The sequence below is a fragment of the Dendropsophus ebraccatus genome, chromosome 2 (genome assembly GCF_027789765.1).
Source record: "Dendropsophus ebraccatus isolate aDenEbr1 chromosome 2, aDenEbr1.pat, whole genome shotgun sequence".
NCBI classification, from domain to species: domain Eukaryota; kingdom Metazoa; phylum Chordata; class Amphibia; order Anura; family Hylidae; genus Dendropsophus; species Dendropsophus ebraccatus.
Window position 1 is genome coordinate 150,228,190 of NC_091455.1, and position 23,475 is coordinate 150,251,664.

The 23,475-nt window shown below is 43.0% G+C and overlaps 1 protein-coding gene across 8 annotated transcripts in view; it reads left to right on the plus strand.

The window, feature by feature from the left end:
* The window catches only part of COBL (cordon-bleu WH2 repeat protein), a 342,443-nt gene that overhangs the window by 220,342 nt on the left and 98,626 nt on the right, over positions 1–23,475 (plus strand). For all 8 annotated transcript variants that reach the window (XM_069958515.1, XM_069958510.1, XM_069958512.1 and 5 more), the window contains one exon: positions 1,211–1,402. In XM_069958515.1, coding sequence (XP_069814616.1) covers positions 1,211–1,402 — 192 coding nt within the window. The remainder of the gene's footprint in view (positions 1–1,210; positions 1,403–23,475) is intronic.

Consider the following 23,475-nt stretch of genomic DNA (forward strand, 5'->3'; position numbering starts at 1 on the left):
TGAACAGATTCAATGCTCACCTTTAAGCCACTTGGGCTTTATGCGTATCACCCCAAGTGATGGGGTACAGGTAGTGCAGGGAGGAGAGATGCCAAGGAACAGAACGAATGTCATTGAATACAACCATCCAAATAATAACAAGCTCGTTATTTACCACCGGCTTTTGCAAAATATATTTTCAATAAAAACTACGGCCGTATTTGGGCATTATTTTGCTGTGTGTGAACATTACCTTATTGTTAATTTGGGGACAAAATGCAATAAATTGGTTATGCTATGAATTGATATGCTATAAATTTTCACAGGGTTTGTCTTCAACATATGGATGACATTAAAGGAGAAGTCCCACAAAAATAAAATGTACCCCCTGTAGCTCCGCTGTTGGACAGCTGACGGATGTCATTTTCTTCTGGCTTCCTCTTACGTCAAGACCCCACTCCTGCTGTGCAAAGTCACGGCCCGCTGATGGATTGCCCGCCCAGCCAGTCAGTGACTGCAGCTGTGTCACACCCCAGTCACTGATTGGCTGATCAGCCAATCCATTCTTTATTATGTTCCCGCACTATTTTTGTGGGACTTCTTCCTTAACTTTTGTTCCACCTTGCTTTGTTTACAAAATGTTTAACAGTTACAGAAATATTAGAAAGTTGATTATTGATATTAATCTGCTTTTAGGGTACGTTCACACGTACTGGATCCGAAGCGGATTTCACGCTGCGAGTTTGCAGCGAAATCTGCTGCGGATTCATTAGTGTGAAGCTTAATGGGTCCCATACACACAGCGGATCTGCTGCCTGTATGGGACCCGGCCCCTTTAACTCCCCCGCAGCCCCAGTCCCCAGCATACATTAACTGCTCGGTGCCGGGGCTGTGTATGACGCTCCCGCCTCCCCTCGCTTCCCATCAGCCAATCAGGCAGCAGGTAATGTATGGCCAGGGCTGCAGGCGGGTGGCTGGCGGCGAGGGGGTTAAAGAGGCCGGGTCCCATACACGCAGCGTGTATGGGACCTATTCAGCTTCACACTACAGGCTCTGCAGCGGATTTCGCTGCAAACTTGCAGCGTGAAATCCGATGCGGATGCGGTACGTGTGAAGCTACCCTTAATGTATTTCAATTGTATCTCAACTTTTTGCAGTCTTTCTCAGAATATTTTATAGTGTAATGTGTGTCATCATGTTATGCTTATGTTCTCAATTTTTTCCTTTACAGGGATTTTCTACTGCTCCAAGTTCCCCATCTGTGAACACACGCTCTATTGCACTTGGTACATCATTGTCACTTAGCAATATTTCTGAGATTGGTACTAGAACTGAAGTGAAGAAACGTAGAGCACCTCCCCCTCCAAGACCTGCTGCCCCAAAAGTTGCTGTTGAGAAAACTGAAGACATGTCTACTGAGCCGGTATGTTAATATTTACTGTAGAGCTGGTTTATATATGAAGTAATTTGTTTTAGTGTCAGAATGGGTTGACACTTCTTGTTCTGTAACATTCACAGTGTCTTCCTTATCATCACAGGCAGGATTACAATGAAAGGTGACACCAGTATATTGATAATACAGGATCTTTTTGGCTCCACCACTCACAGGCACACACACTTCCTGTGGAATGACCTCTGCACAAGTTACAGAGCATGCTTAGAAGCCTCTCCCATACAAGTGAATAGGGTCTGTTTCAGACTATTGTGCCTAGGTACATGGGACCTGCTGTACAGCATATCTCTAAATACTGTTAAAACCGGTCCGGACTGTAACGGTTCCTGACATCCCAACCACACACAGAAAGGAACAGGAGAAACGAGTGGCAAGGTAGGATGTCAATCACAGAAGCAAAACCAAAAGCAGAAGCAAATTAACTGTCTAAAGCAGGGGTGGGGAACCTCCGGGCCACGGGCCACATCCGGCCCCTGAGACCTCCCGATGCGGCCCACAACTCCCCTGTGATGCGCTCCGCTCTGGAAGAGGAAGGAGCCGGCATACACAGCATCCTCCGGTGTCTGTGACAGCTGCCGGATACAGGAGGATGCTGTCTGTTTTGGCTCCTTCCCCACTAGAGCAGCGCGTCTTCAGTCTCCTGCGGGCCGCACACAATGACGTCATTTCATCACGCGCCGCCTGCAGGAGAAGATCGGCATAGAGGACCTTGGACAGAAGAGGACCTTGGACAGCGTGGGAGCGGAGGTAAGGTGAGTGCAATGTTTATTTTTTTTATTTGGGGGTTAACTAGGCTGGGACAAGACTGATGGGGGTTAACTAGTCCACCAGGGACATGACTGATGGGGATTAACTAGGCTACCAGGGACAAGACTGATGGGGGTTAACTAGTCCACCAGGGACATGACTGATGGGGGTTAACTAGGCTACTAGGGACATGCCTGATGGGGGGGATAACTAGGCTACCAGGGACATGCCTGATGGGGGGGATAAGTAGGCTACCAGGGACATGACTGATGGGGGTTAACTATTCCACCAGGGACATGCCTGATGGGGGTTAGCTAGGCTACCAGGGACATAACTGGGGGGGTTTACTAGGCTACCAGGGACATGACTGATGGGGGTTAACTAGGCTACCAGGGACATGCCTGATGGGGGTTAACTAGGCTACCAGGGACATGCCTGATGGGCGGATAACTAGGCTACCAGGGACATGCCTGATGGGGGGGATAACTAGGCTACCAGGGACATGCCTGATGGGGGGATAACTAGGCTACCAGGGACATGACTGGGGGGGGGGTTAACTAGGCTATTAGGGACATGACTGATGGGGGGGATAACTAGGCTACCAGGGACATGCCTGATGGGGGGATAACTAGGCTACCAGGGACATGACTTGGGGGGGGGGGGGTAAATAGGCTACCAGGGACATGACTAATGGGGGGGATAACTAGGCTACCAGGGACATGCCTGATGGGGGTTAACTAGGCTACCAGGGACATGACTGATGGGGGTTAACTAGGCCTACCAGAGGCATCACTGGGGGGGTTAACTAGGCTACCAGGGACATGGCTTGGGGGTTAACTAGACTACAAGGGGCATCACTGGGGGTTAACTACAATAGCAGGGGCATAACTGGGGGTTAACTACAATAGCAGGGGAACTAGGGGAATACTTTGCCTTGCCCCGTGTGCTGCAAACCCACGCTACTAACTGCTGCGCACAGTATGCTGCCCTCGAATGATTTTATTAATGCCTGACCGGCCCTCGACATGGAAAAGGTTCCCCACCCCTGGTCTAAAGGCCAGAGGAAAGTCAGCAGGAGAAAACCTAGGTGTGGAGGAGATTCAATTACCATAGCAGAGAAGATTAGAGCAGTGTTCAAACAAGTGTACAAGATACCAAAAGAGCAGACAGATATGGCCAATCACGCATCCTCTACTGTATCTTACAGATGGAGCAGAAGCAAAAGCCTGAATGGGTCGGGCCGATGTCACAGCCATAGGTATCTAGATAATAATATGCAGGACCTGTCCCCTTGAAACATGTGAAGCATTATTGAGTGCTCTGTTACCTTTTAAGAGGTCATTCCACAGGGAGCTGCTATTGTCTTATACTGGTTCTGTCTATTTACTGGTTTCCCTTGTAATGCTTTGATATATCAATTCCATTGACACACTGTGGCATGCGGGATTCCGCGGCAGGGGCTCCGCCGTGAAATCCTGCCTGTTTTACTCAGTGTAAACACACCCTAAAATAGCGATAGTATTTATTAATATAAACAGGAAAATTAGAAAAAATATCACAAAAAATTCTAATAAAAATACTTAACATAAAATTTTGATTTAAAGTGGTTATCCAGCAAAAATATTTTTCTTTCAAATCATCTGGTGTCAGAAAGTTATATAGATTTGTAATTTTCTTCTCCAGAGTAGGAGAGGCTTTCTATGGGAATCGCCATAGAAAACCTCTCCTGCTCTGGGCAGTTCCTGTCTCGGCCAGAGACGTCAGCAGAGAGCACTGTGTCAGACTGAAAATAAAACAACATTTCTGCATGACATGTAGCAGCTGATAAGTATGAGAAGACTTGAGATTTTTTAATAGAAGTAAATTACTAATCTATATAACTTTCTGACACCAGTTTAATTGAAAGAAAAGGATTTTTACTGGATAACTCTTTTAAGCAATAAGTCATTTTCTGATGACACATTTCCTTTAAGGTTTCCCAGGACAACCTCTTGAATTTCTAGTTTTTTACGCTTGGTATTAAACTAGCCATTGTGAGCTACAGCATGTATTTCAGGAATTTGCATTTGCTTACCTGCCGCCATGTTATGCGACCTTAGTTTATGTTTAGAAGTCTTTAATAAAATATCTCTATTAGTTTTCATGATAGGTATAAGTGTACTAGTTTGGAGGATTGCATGTATATTTATTAGAATCATATGCTATTAGCTGCAGCTGTAGAAAAGTCTCTGACAAGAATTGATGTCTCTTATGCTACATTTACACGGAACAATCGAATTCGAATGATAATCGTATGTGTAAACTCTGCAAACGATCAAACGACAAATGAGAAATCGTTCATTTTGATCTTACAATATGTTCTAAAATTGTCGTTCGCAAAAAATTTGCAGATCGTTCCGTGTAAACACTCATTCGCCGATTTAACCAATGTGTGAGATAGGCTTAAACGATCGCGAAACAATCGTAAAACGAATTTCCGTGTGATATATCGTACCGTCTAAATGCTGACCGTTGTGAAAAAAAAATTGTTACTCCAACATTGTTAATCATACGATCGGGCCAATTATCGTTTCGTGTAAACGCAGCATTATTCAAGTGTGAAAGTTTTTCTTCCTCATACATGGCTTTTAAACAGTAGCTTTTTAGCCCCCATTATTTTATAATACATTTATTTAATTGCATTTTTATATCTTTGGAATGGTGGATTTTTCTGAAATGTTCTGAATGTTTTTGCATAGCAGAACATGTACATGTAGGTTCCAACTTTAACGTTTGATTTATAGGAAGTCAAATGCTTTTTTATCAGTAGGGAAGAACGTCAATTCCTCATTAGTGGGGCTTCCTTAAAAAGATAACATGTTTGTTTAGAACATTTTACTGCCACTGTTGCTAACAGGAAAATCCTGGAAGGAGAGCAGCTAGTTTATATTTGTAGTGACGCATGAGAAAGGCCAGCTTTTTCAAGGTCAGGAGAATCTGTTTTTTTTCTATTAAAACAAAAAACATACAAAATGTTCCCAGATTAGTGTTCTAAGTTTGTGAATGTATAAAAGCTGGCATGCAATGTTGTGTATGTACTGCCGGAGGAACTGATATTGACCTGCTTCCAGATTGAGAAAGGCAATGCAGTGTAACATGTATTACTGATGGAAAAAAGAAATATTCCGGGTAAGGCCTGGTTTTCACACAAGGTTTTGCAGCCTTTTAACCCCTTCCCCGTCTGCAATTTTTGGCATCTTTGTAACATTACTCTGCAGGGCTGTACATTCCAGTGATACATAATATTTGTTATGTTTTACTTGTAAAATAAAAACTTCTCTATGTTCCAGTATGAAGACTCTGCTGTAATCTGTAGTTTTTATTGGTACCAGTTTGGGGTAAATAGGACATTTTGTTATTTTAATTGTATTTTATTTGAAAAGCTGCAATTCTGGTATTATTTTTTATTCATATTGACTGTTGTTCGCGATCAATAAAAAATTTTTTTAGTAGCTGGGACAATTCTGCATGCAGTAATACCATTTTTTATTTTTTTAAATGGGTGGGGTTATTTGTACTTATAGGTTTTTCCTTACACTTTTAGAAACAATAACATTTTATTTTAACATTTTGTGCTGATTTAGATATAGTTTCTCAGCACAATTTTTATTTAAAGCAAATGTACATTGCTTTAAGATTATAAATACCAATAGACCGCCGCCAGCACAGGGATGTTGGTGCCGCGTCCTTTTTTTGGACCATGACCGGGTTCCCATGCACGCCCCTGTCTATTCCTGGGCATTGGCCTGGCCTGAATCAATGGAGCACCCCCAGTTTGACGTTCTGCAACCCCCCCCCCATGATGATTCTAATTCTAATGGAGCCGCATCACAGAGGGGAGGGCATTTCCTCCCACTTGGGGCGGGCAGGCCTGTGGCATCAATATCCCCTTACCTGCGCCAGTCTATTGATATTAAAATCTTAAGGTGATGTAACCGCTGGTACATTCGCTTTAAGCTTCTGCAGATTTCAGTATAGACAGAATCACCCAGTAAAAGTGACATGTTTTTCCCGTTGCAAAAAAACTGTGTTTAAAAACTGACCTTTTTTCTTTTATCTCCAAATAAAATCAATAGGATATGATTTTTAAGGGTACATTTGATGGATAATGTGTTTTCCCTTAGTCCCATCAGCGGCACAATAACGGGGTATTCTTGCCCCTGTGAGCTAGGCAGGACAAAGGAACTTTTAATAGTACCAAAAATAAAGTTTTAATAATACAAATAGTAGCTCCTCCTCCCTCCAGTATAAGAGGAGGCGGATCCCCACAACAAGTGAGTCCTTATATAGTAGATAACACAATTCAAAAAAATAAAAACTTCATCCACAAAGGGCGGGAAGTTGTGCCGCTGATGGGACTAAGGGAAGACACATTATCCATCAAATGTACCCTTCCCTTACGTCCCACAGCGGCACAATAACGGGGATTTATCACATACTCTTAAGTCCCCTAGGGTTGGGATTGTTGAAAGGCTGAATTCACCACCGAGGTGGAAAAATCTGGAATAGCTTCTCCTATTCTGTAATGTTTAAAGAAGGTACGAGGCGTAGACCAGGCAGCTGCCAAGCAGATCTGTTCCAGAGGTATCAGGGCTCTTTCTGCCCAAGAAACTGCCACAGCTCTGGTGGAATGAGCTTTCGTGAATTCTGGAGGATCTTGATTATTGATCATGTAGCAGATATTGATACATTCCGAAATCTAACGGGAAATAGATGGCTTGGAGGCTTTCTTGCCTTTGTTATTCCCCATAAAGGATATAAAGAGGTTCTCTGACTTTCTGAGTTCTCTGGTTCTTTCCAGGTAGATCTTTAGGCACCTGACGACATCCAGGTTTGCCAATTCTGGGTCCTCAGATATTAATCCAGAAGGTAATTTGGAAATCGAAATCATCTGGTTCAGGTTAGTGAAGGAAGGACACTTAGGTGCGAAATTTGGTAAAAATCTTAAAAGCACCCTGTCCTCTAAAAAGATAGTATAAGGTTCCCTGGATGCCAGAGCCTGCAGTTCTCCTATTCTCTTGGCAGATGTTATAGCCAGAAGGAAGACAGTCTTTAGAGTAATCATCTTCAGAGGTATTGATTCTAACGGTTCGAAGGGTTCTTTAGTTAGAGCCTTTAAGACGAGGGATAAGTCCCACTGATTCACAGGTCTACAGACCCTAGGACGAAGTCTAGTGATGGCTCTAATAAAACCCTTTACATCTTGAATCTGCAGAAGTCTCTTCTGAAGATGGACCGAGAGAGCTGCCAACTGGACCTTTAGGGTATTTGGAGATAATCCTTTATCAAATCCATCCTGTAGGAATTCTAAGATATCTGGAATTGAAGGGTTATAGGGGTCTATTTCTCTAGGAGAACACCAAGATTGGAATATTCTGCTGACTCTAGCATATGATTTATTAGTTGCCTCACTTCTCGAATGAGAAAGTGTGTCTACTACTCTGCTAGAAAACCCTTTAGACCTTAATAAGGACCGATTAGTCTCCAAGCCGTCAGATGAAGAGACCCCAGGTTCTGGCAGAGCTGCGTGCCCTGAGATACCAGGTTCTGCTGAGATGGCAATTTCCAATATGTCCCTCTGCTCATTGTCAGGAGCTGGGTGAACCAAGACCTCTTCGGCCAAAAAGGTATTATCGCTATAACTGAGGTCTGGTCTTGTCTGATTTTCAGTAATACTCTCGGAATCATAGCCGTCGGTGGAAATATGTACGCGAGTTTGAATCTCCAGGTTATTGTCATCGCGTCCACTGCTACTGAATCGTCCTCCTGATAGAGAGAGCAGAACCTCGGGACTTTCGCATTGAAGCGTGTTGCCATCAGGTCTATCTCTGATAGACCCCATCTGTCCGTTATTTGGCTGAATATCACAGGGTTCAGAGACCATTCCCCTGGGACAGCCATATTTCGACTGAGCCTGTCGGCTACTATATTCAGAGTCCCTCTTATGTGGACTGCAGTCAATCTGGTTAGGTTCGACTCCGCCCAATTTAGAATTTTCCCCACCTCTCCAAGAAGCGTCTTGGATCTGGTGCCTCCTTGTTTGTTTAGATAATAAACTGCGGAGATGTTGTCGGTTCTTACTTTGATTGCCTGATTCTGAATCTGAGGAGATAGACGTATAAGTGCCTCGTATATGGCTCGTAGTTCTAGCTGATTTGAAGAGAGGGTTCTTTCTGATCCAGTCCACTTTCCCTGAAGTCTTCTGTCTTCTAGGTGAGCTCCCCATCCTGAGCCCGAGGCATCTGTAGTAAGGAATGTCCAAGTTGGTTCTTCTATATTGGCTCCGTCTTTTACATGTGCCCACCACTGTAGAGATTTTCTTGTAGCCAGAGAAAGTCTGATCTTCTTGTCTAGAGACGTCGTCCTCTTGTTCCATCTCTGAAGTACTTCTGACTGCAGTGGTCTCAGATGCCAGAGGGCCCAAGGAACCGCTTCTGCGGAAGAGGACAGAAGACCCAGATATCTCATCAGAGTTCTGAATGAGACTAGACGAGGGGTTCTCAAAAATCGGTACCCTTCCATAATCCTCAATTTCCTTTCTGGAGTGAGGTACAGTCTCATGTCCTGGGAGTTTATGACAAACCCGAGGTATCTCTTGACTGTGGAGGGTATGAGATCCGACTTTTCCCAATTTACTAACCAACCTAGAGAGGTCAGGAAGTTCAATATGGAGTTTACGTCTAGATTGAGTTGCTCCTGAGATCTTACTATGATGAGCCAGTCGTCTAAGTAGGGTATTACATTTACGCCTTGCATCCTCAATACGGCCACTACCGAGGATATCACTTTTGTGAATACGAACGGGGCTGATGTGATTCCAAAAGGAAGGACCTTGAACTGGAGATGTTGAACCTGGTCCCCCATGTGAACAGCCACCCGAAGAAATTTTCTGTGCTCTCTGTAAATTGGTATATGGAAATATGCGTCTTTTAAATCGAGAGACGCCATAAAGTCTCCCCTGTTTAGGTTCATCTTCACTGACTTTATCGTTTCCATCCGGAAACTGGTCTTGTTCATGAACTTGTTTAGGTATCTGAGATCTATTATTAACCTGTTCTTTCCCGAAGGTTTGGGTACCAGGAAAACTGGAGAATAAACTCCTTGACCTCTCTCGTTGACTGGCACAGGTTCCACGGCAGATAGCTGGATTAGTTCCCGGATGGACTGTTCCAACAGTCTCTGTTTCTCTGGATGATGACGTGATGAAACTAGAAATCTTCTCGGCGGTAGGGGATTTAAAGAAAGAACATAGTCTCTTCTGATAATGTTCAAAACCCAAATATCCTTTATTGATTTTTCCCACTCTGGGAGAAACTGGGATAGGCGACCCCCTACCGGCAAACTGGCGTCAGAAGTCTTTACCTCTGGGTGAGGATTTTCCTCGCTTAGAGGATCCTCCTCGTCTGTATCCTCCATACCCTCTACCTCTGCCACGAAAGCGGCCCTGTCTGCCCCCCTGTGGAGATCTTTCTCTCCTGTACCGAAAGGGCTTCTTGACAGGAGGGAGAGATTTTCCCTTTTTGTCAGAGAGTTCCAACATTAGGGTATCCAGCTCTGACCCAAAGAGCCTGCCTGGGGAAAATTCCAAGTTACACATGTTAAATTTAGAAGGGTTATCACCCGGCCAAGGGCGAAGCCACAAAGCCCTCCGAGCAGCAGAAGATAATGCCATAGAACGGGCAGCGAGTCTGGCCTGATGGGAGGCAGAGTCAGACATATAATCCATGGCTAGGTTAATTTTTCTAAAAGAGGATAAGATGGTATCTCTATCCACACCAGAATCTATATCCTCTTGGATCTTGTCTAACCAAATCTTCATAGCCTTAGTAACTTCGTGGTTAGACACAGCTATGGAGGTCTGGCCGACCGCTGCTGAGTAGGCTCTCTTTAAAGATGCTTCGATTCTACGATCCATAGGGTCTCTAAGGGTCGTATTATCATCTGAAGGCACAATTATTTTCTTAGATAATTTGGCTATGGCCATATCCACTTTAGGGGGATCAATCCAGGATTCAAATTGATCCTCATCAATAGGAAACAATGCCCAGAATCTTTTGCTAATGGCAGGAGCCTTGTCTGGCTTCTTCCATTCTGCAGTAATAAGGTCATAAATAAAGTTATCCATGCCAAAAGCTTTAGAGTTGGAGGAGGAAGGTTCCTCCTGGTCGGGCTGTGTGACATTACGTACAAGTCTGACCAGTTTAGAAATATTTTCAGAGTTAAATAAGAATTTTTCTTTCTCTTTATCTTCCTCTTCATCAAAATCTGAGTAGATTTCATCTAAAACCTTGTAACCTTCAAGGGATGCAGAGGGAGAGGAGTTCTCTATTCTAGGTCTCTTCCTAAGGAAGGAAAAAACTGAATTACCTCTGTTCCCACATTTGTCTATATTTATATAGAAATATAAATACCTGGGCTGAGACAAGGATTCTTTTAAACCGTTGATTGAATTATGTACCAGATCACTGACCCAGATTACTACATCCTGAATAGTAGGTTCATCTTTCCCCTAAGAAAAGATGCACTATTTTTATCTGGTATCCGAGAGCAGGTGCTAAACAAGGATATAAGGTTTGTCCTACCTGGATCTTGGGGCGACATGATGCACAGGTGGTAAATTCGCTATCATCAGGTAGAGGTATTTCACACTGTCTACATACCAGATGGTGTCTTTTAGTAGAGGACTTGCGGGTAGCAGAATCCCTAGACATGACTGAAAAAACACAATACACACTAAATACCGCAGACTAGAACAGTAGGTACCTGGATCTAGGAGATGGCGGCAACTTACTGAGCGGAGAAAGTATTCAGCTTAAGCAGAAGAATCACCGTTCTCATCACAAGCTGGCTCAAACAAGAGACAGCAAGATTAGACTGTAAGGAGGGGTTTAAAAACCACACATTGGCGCCAAAATTCAGCTCCTCCCACGGAGGGGGCGGCGTCTAACAGTCATTTCAGAAGCATAGATTAATAAGTTTGCATCTGTGGACTAAATTTACCTTAAAACGGTGCTCATCCTGCCTGCTCTGCTCCAGAGGGACGCCACCGCGCTCACTTCCGGTTTCGGAGCGCAGGAGGAGCTGAAATGACATCACTTCTGGTCCGTGGAACGCATCTGCGTTCCACCGCCGGGAAAAGAGGAAGAGACCTTCAATGACGTCATTTCCGGTTCCTGGAACGCACAGTGCGTTCCAAAGACCGGTATGGAACAAGCAATAGAAAAAAATAGAAAGAAATAGAGCGAAAAGAAGTCCGAAAACGATACTGCACAGGCAGGTGCAGTACACAGAAACAAGGTAGACCCTGTAAAGAGATAGACATCTGGGAGGGAGGAGGGAAAATGTCCTGCCTTCTTACAAGGACAAAAAATGACTCACTTGTTGTGGGGATCCGCCTCCTCTTATACTGGAGGGAGGAGGAGCTACTATTTGTATTATTAAAACTTTATTTTTGGTACTATTAAAAGTTCCTTTGTCCTGCCTAGCTCACAGGGGCAAGAATACCCCGTTATTGTGCCGCTGTGGGACGTAAGGGAAGTGGAAATTAGTGCAGAGTTCTTGTCATAAACCACATGAATTTTTCTGTGTGAACATGCCCAAAGATTCACCCAGGAAAAAAAAACACACAAATGGGATCTAGAAACACAAATAAATTCCTGTATTAATGCCATTGACATTAATCACGTTCTCTAGTCACTGAAATGAGAAGCAAATGAATGCTGTCACTGGAATAAGGCTGTGTTTATACCCAGTATAAGAAAAGGCAAAATATGTTAGGGCTCGGCCACACTAGCGTTTTTCTTTGTTTCTAACGGATCCGTCTATATTAATTAAACGGATGAGCATAAACTGATGAGCAGACTGATGCAAACTGATGGTCCGTTTGTATTTTGGCTTAAAAAAACTGACTTTTCTACATCAGTTTGCATCCGTTTGCATCAGTCAGCATCGTTTTTTCTATCCGTTTATTTTTCTTCTTTGTTTTTTTGCTGCTTCTGCGCATGCTCAGTGCAAAAACGGATGAAAAAAAACGGATGTGAACGGAAATACCTTCCGTTTTAGATCCGTCCTCATTGTAAAAAAAAAACGAACTGCACTTTCCGTTCGTGATCCGTTTTTTTAGGCGGAAAGAAAAATACTGCAAACACTATTTTTTCTTCCGTTCAAAAAAAACGGATCTTGAACGGATTGCATGCAAACGGAGCACAATCAGGGCAAACGGAGCACACTAAAATAGCATGGGAATCTATGGGGATTTTAACGGATCCGACAGTTTCCGTTTTGCTTACTCTAAAACGGAAATGGTAGACGGAATGGTGCCGGATGGTCAAACGCTGATGTGAACGTAGCCTTAGTAAAATAATAAGAAAAATTGTCATTTTTCTTATTTAAAAATATGCTTAATAAAATTCTATGAAACCAATTGTGCAAATCTTGAAAAAATGTTTGTTTGTTTGTTACAGAATGTGCACAGACATTTATCCATAGACTAATGCAGCACTTAATAGACAGGAACATAGCCTCAACAGAGAGAATGTGTACATAACCTGCTGCAAGTTTCAGTGAGTAGAAGTAATAGTCATATGGTCCTGGGTGGGACAGAAACCAAGAAACTGCCTCGTAAAGGCACGAGTAACTACATAGCATTGTACCATTGCATATAAACAAAGTTTGAAATAACTTTCAGATTATTAAAGTAAATTATAATAATGATTCTTTTTCTCTCCATTGTTTCCATTCAATGGCTCAAATATTATATTGTGCCTTTGGGGACTTTATTGGAGCAGTCGCTTTAAAGGTCAGGTTTACCACCATGTTGCGCTGAGCGTTAAATTTCTAGAATCATCTTTTGCATTCCTAAGTACTGGACAAATCATTCCCAGCACAGATATATAAGCTCTGTGATGAGATCAGTGCCATTCGCCACCATTATGTCATCTCTATTAATAGCCTTCTGATATACAAAGATAAAGGATTACTGGAAGCGTTGCCAACTTTTTAAAGTGATAATACATAAATCCTCTTAATAAGTATATTTAAAATGCATTGATTATTTTCTACAGCGTCTCTGTCTTTAGGAGAACCATTTACCCTCCTCTCAGATTCTTATCTAACCTAAGAAATGTGTAAAGGCAAAATGAAGTGAACAGGCGATTAATCACACTGGTCTTTAGCATGGAGACAGACATCATCTGGAGAAGAGACAATAAAATTATTTGGCAGAAAGAAAATGACGCAAATGCAGTGTTTTTCTCTATGAGCTGAGGTTTCAACATGATGTTTTTAGAGCTTATTCATACCGCTATTTGTTACTTCGAGTCAAGTTTGCAACAGAGAACTATTAACCCCTTAGCGACCCATGCAATCTGCAGCCGGGCAGTGCCCCTATTAGCCGGCGCGGGTCCCGTTGCCGCGCCGGCTAATTAAGCACTTCAATGTAGCTGTCAAACCTGACAGCTGCATTGAAGTGCTTTATGCACAACATCCCTGGTGTCTAGTGGGTCGGATCTCCCCCCCCCCCCGTGATGCGATCGCGGGGGGGGAGATCCGTTCTTCTGCCCGTGTCGGGCCTCAGCGTTACACTGACGCTGATTCCGGCTCGGCAATAGATTGCTGTGGCCTGCAGCAGGCCAGTGCAATCTATCACCGATATGATGGATCATTGCTGTGTATATACACAGCATTGATCTCTATGAGAGATCAGTGCTGTCTATATACAAGTCCCCCAGGGGGGCTTCTAGTTTATGTAAAAACAAAAAAGTAAAAAAAGTGTTTTTATTAATAAAAAAATCCCCTCCCCTAATAAAAGTCCAAATCACCCCCCTTTTCCCATTTTATAAATATAAATTATTAAATAAACAAATAAATAAACATATTTGGTATCGTCACGCACGTAATCGCCCGAACTATTAATTCATCACATTACTGATCTCGCACGGTAAACGGCGTCAGCGCAAAAAAATTCCAAAGTGCAAAATTGCGCATTTTTGGTCGCATCAAATCCAGAAAAAATGTAATAAAAAGTGATCAAAAAGTTGCATATGCACAATCAAGGTACCGATAGAAAGAACACATCATGGCGCAAAAAATGACACCTGACACAGCCCCATAGACTAAAGGATAAAAGCGCTATAAGCCTGGGAATATAGTGATTTTAAGGAAAATATATATTTGTTAACAATGGTTTGAATTTTGTAAAAGCCATCAAATAAAATAAAAGTTATACATGTTACATATCATTGTAATCGTAACAACTTGAGGAGCATGCATAACAAGTCAGTTTTACCATAGGGTGAACGGCGTGAATGCAAAACTTCCTGAAATCAAAACAAATTCTTTTTTTTTTTTCAATTTTACAGCGCAAATGATTTTTTTCCGGTTTCGCAGCATATTTTATGGAAAAATAATGCCTGTCATTGCAAAGTACAATTTGTTTCACAAAAAATAAGTGCTCATATAAGTCTCTAGGTGAAAAAATGCAAGCGCTATGGGCTTCTAAACATAAAATGGAAAAAGCAAAAGCGCAAAAACGAAAATTGGCTTTGACCTTAAGGGGTTAAAATAACATGAAGACGTATTACTTTTTAGAGCAACACGGGCCCCATTTATTAATGCCCCAACCTAAGTCCGCTAGTGACTACATTCAGGACATTTTCTGAGCATATCCATTTGTATCAGACTGAAAGTGCGCAATCTGTGCTCTTCAGCCTGAGCTAAAACTTGTATATGCTTGGAAAACAACCCAAGCATAGTAACTAGCTGACTATGCTCGGGCTATTGAAATGAATGGGACTCATTCTGATCCAAGCAGAAATACGTTGGCATGTCATTTTAACAGTTTCTGTAAACTCCGCCGTTGATCGGTTCAAAGGGGTTATTAATCGTAAGAAAAACATGGCACCATAAGACAACACGACTTTTGTCTCCAGTTCAGGTGTGGTTTGCAATTAAGCTCTTCAATGGAACTGAGTTGAAAACCCCATCCAAACTGGAGACAAGAGACATACTGTCTTTGGAAGAAAGTGGCCATGTTTTTCTATTGCCAGATAACTCCTTTGAGGTTAGTAAAGGGTAAACAGGGCATTTGTAGACTTGGTTATGACTAATGGAACCCTAGTGAATAAAAACCCCTTGATATCCAATGTGAAAAAGATTATTATTTATATTAAACCACATATTATAATGAATGCAGCATAGTTGTATTTATAAACCCATGTACAAAGAAAATCATATTTTGTATAGCACATATTTTATGTGTGTGAGAGGTTATGAGACAGGTGAAAATATGCTAAATGGATTGTATTGGGAACATTACAGGAAGCCAACATAGTTGTGAAAACAAACATACAGGACGTCTTGTCGACAAGGATGTGAAAGCACAGACTGACTTCCTCTACTGGATGGAGACAGCAAGGAAATAGTGGGACACATTAAGAATAGGAAATCTCAGCTATTTTAGTCATTTAATAACCTTGTCATGTTTACGGGTAACTTCCTACCTGACACATCTAGTTGAACTTGATAAAGATTACGTTTTTATGAATGTTTAACAGCCACCGACCTTGACATTTCAGCAAGAGTGCATGGAATGAGAACATTTGTGACTAAGAGGAAATGAACCTTTCCCTTTATTTCTCTCCTGTTTGTGAGATGGGAGGACTGAGATGGTAAAGGCCAAGGCTAGAAAAGTGAGAACGCTCACAAGATCAGTTCAAAAAATTACAGTTGCAGAGGGACATTTGTTATTAGGAAGAATAATTTTAGGATAAGCTTTGAGGTGCTGTGTAACAAATGGTGACACAGGGGCATGACTGGGTGTCACAAAATGTTCAGAGTTTCCACACATATATATGTGTGTTGTCAGATACAGTACAACAATCATGAAAAACAACTTAGCTGTATTTGTGGTTGCTTGACATTTATGTCTGTTGTTAAGATATGTATCTCACAGGGCAGTTTCTAGGTCATTTTGGCAACAGGGCGAATTTTGATAAAAGCGTCCACCACCCCCACCTCACTCAGTTCCGCTCTGGGGAAGAAAGGGGGTCTTTTATCAAGATTCAGGATACTAGGAAGAAGCAGTGTGTGTATTGCAGCATAGAGCAGTGCAGCGCTCCTAACAGATAATGTTCTACTCAATACAAATTCATCCCAGGTGACCTCTTCTTTGATCTGAGGCGTCACTTTCACTTTTCCTCGCCATCCGGCTCAGAGCACCATGACGGTTTCTTGTAGCTACAATTCATCTCTTCTGCACCTGTCAGACAAACATCTCAGGATCCGCACTTCCAGAAACTTCCTTCCCCTTTCCCACCTATAAGGTCCCAAACTGTATGCTGGGAGAGCTGGATGACCTCCATTACACTGACATACAGGATGCTGGGAAAGCTGGGTGACCTCCATTATACACTGACATACAGGATGCTGGGAGAGCTGGGTGACCTCCATTACACTGACATACAGGATGCTGGGAGAGTTGGATGACCTCCTTTACACTGACATACAGGATTCTGGGAGAGCTGGGTGACCTCCATTATACACTGATATAGTGACATACAGGAATAGGGGAGAGCTGGATGACCTCTATTACACTGACATACAGGATTAGGGGAGAGCTGGGTTATCTCCATTATACTGACATACAGGATTAGGGTAGAGCTGGTTGACCTCCATTATACACTGACATACAGGATTAGGGTAGAGCTGGGTGACCTCCATTATACACTGACATACAGGATTAGGGGAGAGCTGGGTGACCTCCATTATACACTGACATACAGGATTAGGGGAAAGCTGGGTGACCTCCATTAAACTGGCATTCAGGATTAGGGGAGAGCTGGGTGATCTCCATTATACTGACATACAGGATTAGGGGAGAGCGGGGTGACCTCCATTATACACTGACATACAGGATTAGGGGAGAGCTGGGTGACCTCCATTATACTGACATACAGGATTAGGGGAGAGCTGGGTGACCTCCATTATACACTGACATACAGGATTAGGGGAGAGCTGGGTGATCTCCATTACACTGACATACAGGATTAGGGGAGAGCTGGGTGACCTCCATTATACACTGACATACAGCATTAGGGGAGAGCTGGGTGACCTCCATTACACTGACATACAGGATGCTGGGAGAGCTGGGTGATCTCCATTATACTGACATACAGGATTAGGGGAGAGCTGGGTGACCTCCATTATACACTGACATACAGGATTAGGGGAGAGCGGGGTGACCTCCATTATACACTGACATACAGGAATAGGGGAGAGCTGGGTGATCTCCATTATACTGACATACAGGATTAGGGGAGAGCTGGGTGACCTCCATTATACACTGACATACAGGATTAGGGGAGAGCTGGGTGACCTCCATTATACAGTACACTGACATACAGGAATAGGGGAGAGCTGGGTGATCTCCATTATACTCTCCAGAAACAAAAGCATATGCACAATGAGGTAGCACATCGAAACAATTTTTTATTATAACATGAATATACAAAATAATCCAAAGTACAAATAAGCAAGAGTATAGCAGCAAGGGAGACCAACCCCAAAAACTACACTACATTAAAAACACTTAAAATGTCATCAGAGGGGGGGCGGTGGGATTATCGGGAAATATCCGGGGCTCCCTCTGTGCAGGATTCCCCCACCAACTACTCACCTGTCACCCTGCAGCCTCCAGCTCCTCTTCTTGGTATGTCCGTCCTCTTCTGGCTTCCGGTGCAGGCAGCCACCTGTCATACACAGCCGCCTGCACAGGAAGCCTCTCTGTCTCTGCCCCGGCTGCTGTTTCCTTTAGCTGTGCGTGCTGTACGCACAGCTAAAGGTCTCTCTGGCCAGGGGATCTGGAACTTAGATTCCAGATCCTCGGGCCAGCCCTGATGATGCGGGGGCTGGGGGCCGGGTACTGTGGGGCGCCGCCTGGCGCCCCCTAGCTGTGGGCGACCCATGCGGTGTCCCGGCTCGCCCGGCCCTAGAAACGGCCCTGGTATCTCACCACAGCTATGAACTGAGGTTCTGAGATTCACATTAGGCACTGGACAGGCAACAAGGGTTGGGCGATACGGCCAAAAAATAAAATTCCATTTTTAATAATTATGGACGATTCTTGACTTGAATCTAATTTTTTGTGTTAATTATGAGGTGTGCAGTAGTAATAGTAGATAGTGGTAGTAGATAATAATAATATTTATTTGTATAGCGCCAACAGATTCTGCATCGCTTAGATGAGGCGTGTAGTACTAGTAGTAGAGGTATAGTAGATGAGGCATGCAGTCGTAGCAGTAGTAGAGGTATAACAGATGAGGAAAGCAGTCAAAGTAGTAGTAGTAAAGGTATAGTAGATGAGACATGTTGTAGTAGTAGTAGAGGCTTAGGAGATGAGTGTATTAGTAGCAGCAGCAGTAGTATAGTAGATGAGGGGTGTAGTAGTAGAAGTATAGTAGACAAGGGGTGTAGTTGTAGTAGATTCATAATAGATGAGGGTTGTAGTGGTAGTAGTAGTATAGTAGATGAAGAATGTAGTACTAGTACTAGAGGAATAGAAGATAAGGGGTGTATTAGTAGTTGTAGTGGAGGTATAACAGGTGAGGAGTGTAGTAGTATAGTTTTAGTAGATGAGGGATGTAGTAGTTGTAGAGGTACAGTAGATGAGGGGTGTAGTAGTAGATTTATAATAGTTGAGGGGTGTAGTAGAGGTATGGTAGATGAGGTTTGTAGTAGTAGAGGTATATTAGATAAGGGGTGTAGTAGTTGTAGTAGAGGTATAGGAGATGAGGGGAGTAGTATTATTGGGAGTAGCAGTAGTGGGAGTAGTAGAAGCAGTGGTGGGAGCAGTATTAGCAAAGGTAGTGGTAGTAGAAGTAGTAGCACTAGTTGGAGTAGTAGTAGTTACAGGTAAGTGTGGTTTGGGTGTTACCATGGGTCATCACCCGATCTCTGGGTCACTTTTCTGCTCCTCCAATCGATTTTCCTCTGATTGTGACCCTGGGGGCTCCTTGGGCCCAGCTGCTGCTGGAGAAGGGAGAAGCGGATGCTGCAGCGCTGGATCCAGCAGGGGGCTTTCTAGCTGCGGCTCTGGGCCTGGGCAGACTATGTGTTCCTTCGCTACCGGCATGGAAGCTGACGATAAACACTCTGCTGCTCCCTCTGCAGGACAGAGTGCACATTGTTTTTTGAACCATCAAATTTGCAAATGAAATTTGCAGTTTTAAAGAAAAAAAAGTCAAATCATGGGCCCCCCAAATGAATTTGATTAGTTGCCCAACCCTACAAGCAACTATTTGATTCAAGATGGATCTCCTTAACATTAAAGGGGTATTCAGAATTAAAATGACTTACCATATCCCTGAAGATAGCTTAGTACAATGCTTGCTTAGAAAGTGAATGAAGTGCCGCCACAGGTGCTTGACTCTCTCCTTAACAAAGACTTTGGACCCATTGTGGAGATCCTTAGGCTTCATGCATTTAGATCCCATGCAATCTGACACTTATCCTTTATGCTGTGGATAAAAGATAAGTCATTTCTCTGAATAACCAACAGCTGATATTGGCAAAGACGGTCTTTGTTCAGCCTAGCTAAATGACTAAATGCATATTGTAAAGATTCTGTAAATCATTGCTTATACAATACTTAGTTTTACGTCCAGTCTCTGCATGGCATATGGCTCTGTGATAGCCATTTAGTTACAGATGAAGCCAAAGTAGAAAACGGGAAATTAGAATTTGTTTGAGGTAGTATATATTGAGCAATCTTATAACGAAAGGCATCACTGTGCCAGATCTGTCGTACAGTACAAACGGATCAAAATAGCAATCAGTAGACCCCATTGACTTTCTGTTGTTGTTATTGCACGAAAAGCAGTTCATGCTGTGCTGTTCTTGCCATCAAAAGATTGGATTATGGAATCAATTGAATCTATCAACCTTAAGGTCTCCATACACTTTAGTCAAACTGAAACTGTCGACTTTGCGTGTTTGTTCAACAGTTATTTAAGGTATATGGCCATGGTCATGCGTACAGCTAGCACCCTCCTGTAAGCTAAATACTTTGGAAATCTCCCTAAGAACACCATATGGCACAAACCTCTACACGTATGTGTTCACATCTGTGTTGAAAAGTGCTAACCTTTATGGTAAAATGACCATGATGGAAACCTTACATGCCATTACTGAGTTTCATAGGGTACCCATGATGTGACCTATCCAGCATTACTAAGTTGTTATAGGTACTATTGCTATGATGGAACAGATAAACAGAAGTATCCAATGAAAAAGAAAAAAAAAAGCCTGTGATATAACAAAAATGCACATCCCAATATTGTGCAAACAGAAAAAAACAAGCTTTATTGGACTCACAGAATTAAACATATAACTGTATACAGATGTACTCAAATGGGAGAGACACGGATATAGCCACTTTCCACATCCCAAAAACAATAATGCATATATACATCTGCAGCATGCACTTAAATGGGGCTAATATCTGCAAAAAACAATTGCACAAAATATGTAGGTGGATAAGTCAATGCACCATTAGCACATGGCCATAATGAATATCATACCATAATACTGGTGTAGAAAAAAAATGGTCCCAGTACCTCATCATGCATCATGCCTGCATTACGTTAGCTAAATTAGAACTCCTTCAGAGATAGAATAATTGTGTATGATTTTTTTAAATCCTTTAATTCTGAGTTCTGAGTTTTTTTTTCTGAGTTTTTATGTATACACAATATTGGGATGTGTGATTTAGTTATTTCTCTGGCTTTTTTTCTTTTTTCATTAGTCTTGTTGTATATCTGAGATAATTATTTACTCCCTGATATTGTGTGCCTGTATATTCCTTGGTGGGCAGAAATATAGCTTCAGATGTAAAAAGAACCCAATCTTTGCTACAATGTATTGTGTATCAGCACTTGGTTATCTTCAACAGTCCTATAGAGTTTAAAGCGGCTCTGTACCCACAATCTGACCCCCCCCCCCCCCCCAAACTGCTTGTACCTTCGGATAGCTGCTTTTAATCCAATATCTGTCCTGGGGTCCGTTTGGCAGGTGATGCAGTTATTTCCCTAAAAAACTACTTTTAGGCTGGGTTCACACTACGTATATTTCAGTCAGTATTGTGGTCCTCATATTGCAACCAAAACCAGGAGTGGATTGAAAACACAGAAAGGCTCTGTTCACACAATGTTGAAATTGAGTGGATGGTCGTCATTTAATGGCAAATATTTGCTGTTATTTTAAAACAACGGCTGTTGTATTGAAATAATGGCAGTTATTTACTGTTATATGGCGGCCATCCACTCATTTTCAACATTGTGTGAACATAGCTTTTCTGTGTTTTTAATCCAATATGTGTTTTTAATGCAATATGAGGACCACAATACTGACTGAAATATACGTAGTGTGAACCCAGCCTTAACCCTTTCCCGCACGAGGACGTAACCGCTTGTAGCCCGGGACCGCCGGTATTAGCGGGCACGGTCCGATTGCCGTGCCCGCTAATACAGTAATCAGATGCAGCTGTCAAACATGACAGCTGCATCCGATTACCGGCTGCAGCACTTCCCTGGTGTCTAGTGGCGGAGATCGCTCCTCCGGGACGTTGTCCCGGAGGAGCGATCTCCCTGTCTGATGCCGGCCGGGGACTCGTCCAAGATGGCGCCGTCCCCGGCTCTGCACTCGTTTGTTATTAGTAAAAAGCCCCCTCCCCTAATAAAATCTGAATCACCCCCCTTTTCCCAGGTTATAAATAAAAGTAAACAAATAAATAAATAAACAAACATGTTTGCTATCGCCGCGTGCGTAATCGCCCAAACTATTAATTAATCACATTCCTGATCTCGCACGGTAAACGGCGTCAGTGCAAAAAAATCCCAAAGTGCAAAATCGCACATTTTTGGTCGCATCAAATCCAGAAAAAATGTAATAAAAAGCGATCAAAAAGTCGTATATGCGCAATCAAGGTATCGATAGAAAGTTAACATTATGGCGCAAAAAATGACGCCTCATACAGCCCCATAGACCAAAGTATAAAAGCGCTATAAGCCTGGGAATAGAGCAATTTTAAGGAACGTATATTTGTTAACAATGGTTTGAATTTTTTACAGGCCATCAGATACAATATAAGTTATACATGTTATATATCGTTTTAATCGTAACGACTTGAGGAACAGGCATAACAAGTCAGTTTTACCCCAGGGCGAATGGCGTAAAAACACATTCCCCCCAAATAAAAGAAACGCGTTTGTTTTTTTTTTTCAATTTCACCACACTTTGAATTTTTTCTGGTTTCTTAGTATACTTTATGCAAAAATTCAGCCTGTCATTGCAAAGTACAATTAGTGACGCAAAAAATAAGGGCTCATGTGGGTCTGTAGGTGTAAAAAGGCAAGTGCTATGGCCTTTTAAGCACAAGGAGGAAAAAACGAAAACGCAAAAACGAAAATTAGCCTGGTTCCGAAGAGGTTAAACTGGCAGCCCTGAGTAACACGGTTGTGGCCTAGAATGTCTATGCATTAGGCTGGCACAACCTCTCTGTCCCTCCTCCCCACCCTCCTCATCATTAGGAATGCTCCAGGCAGATTGTCTCCTATTCACCAGCTGCGTGAATACTGAACATGGGCTGGATCGTTAAGACAGGAGACATTCCTAATGATGAAGAGGGTGGGGAGGAGGGACGGAGGGGTGGTGCAAAGTTAGGGCACAGATACTCTAAGCCCCAGCCATTGAGCACGGGGCTGCAAGTTTAAAAGTTGTTTTTTAGGACAATAACTGCATCACCTGCCGAACGGACCCCAGGACAGATCTTGGATTAAAAGCAGCTATCCGAAGGTACAAGCGGTTTGGGGGGGACAGATTTTGGGTACAGAGACGCTTTAACCTCTTAAGGACCCATGTCGTACCGGTACGTCATGGATCACTGTCACTTAAGGACCCATGACGTACCGGTACGCGGGTCCTTTAAGAGGGCGCCGCGGACCGGCCGCATGCGATCGGGAGAGATGGCCTGCAGAAATACACTGCAGGCCATCTCTCCCTGTCGGCATGGGGGGTTGTTAACCCCCCCCATGCCGACGATCGCCGCTATTGGCTTATCAGTTCAGATCAGCCAATAGCGGCGATCGGAACCTTTCCGGGTCATCAGTGACCCGATGACCCGGAAAAAAATGGCGGTCGGTGCTGTCCAAGGACGGCACCGACCGCCATTACTGTACAAAGTATTGGTGGCTAGGTGCCACCGG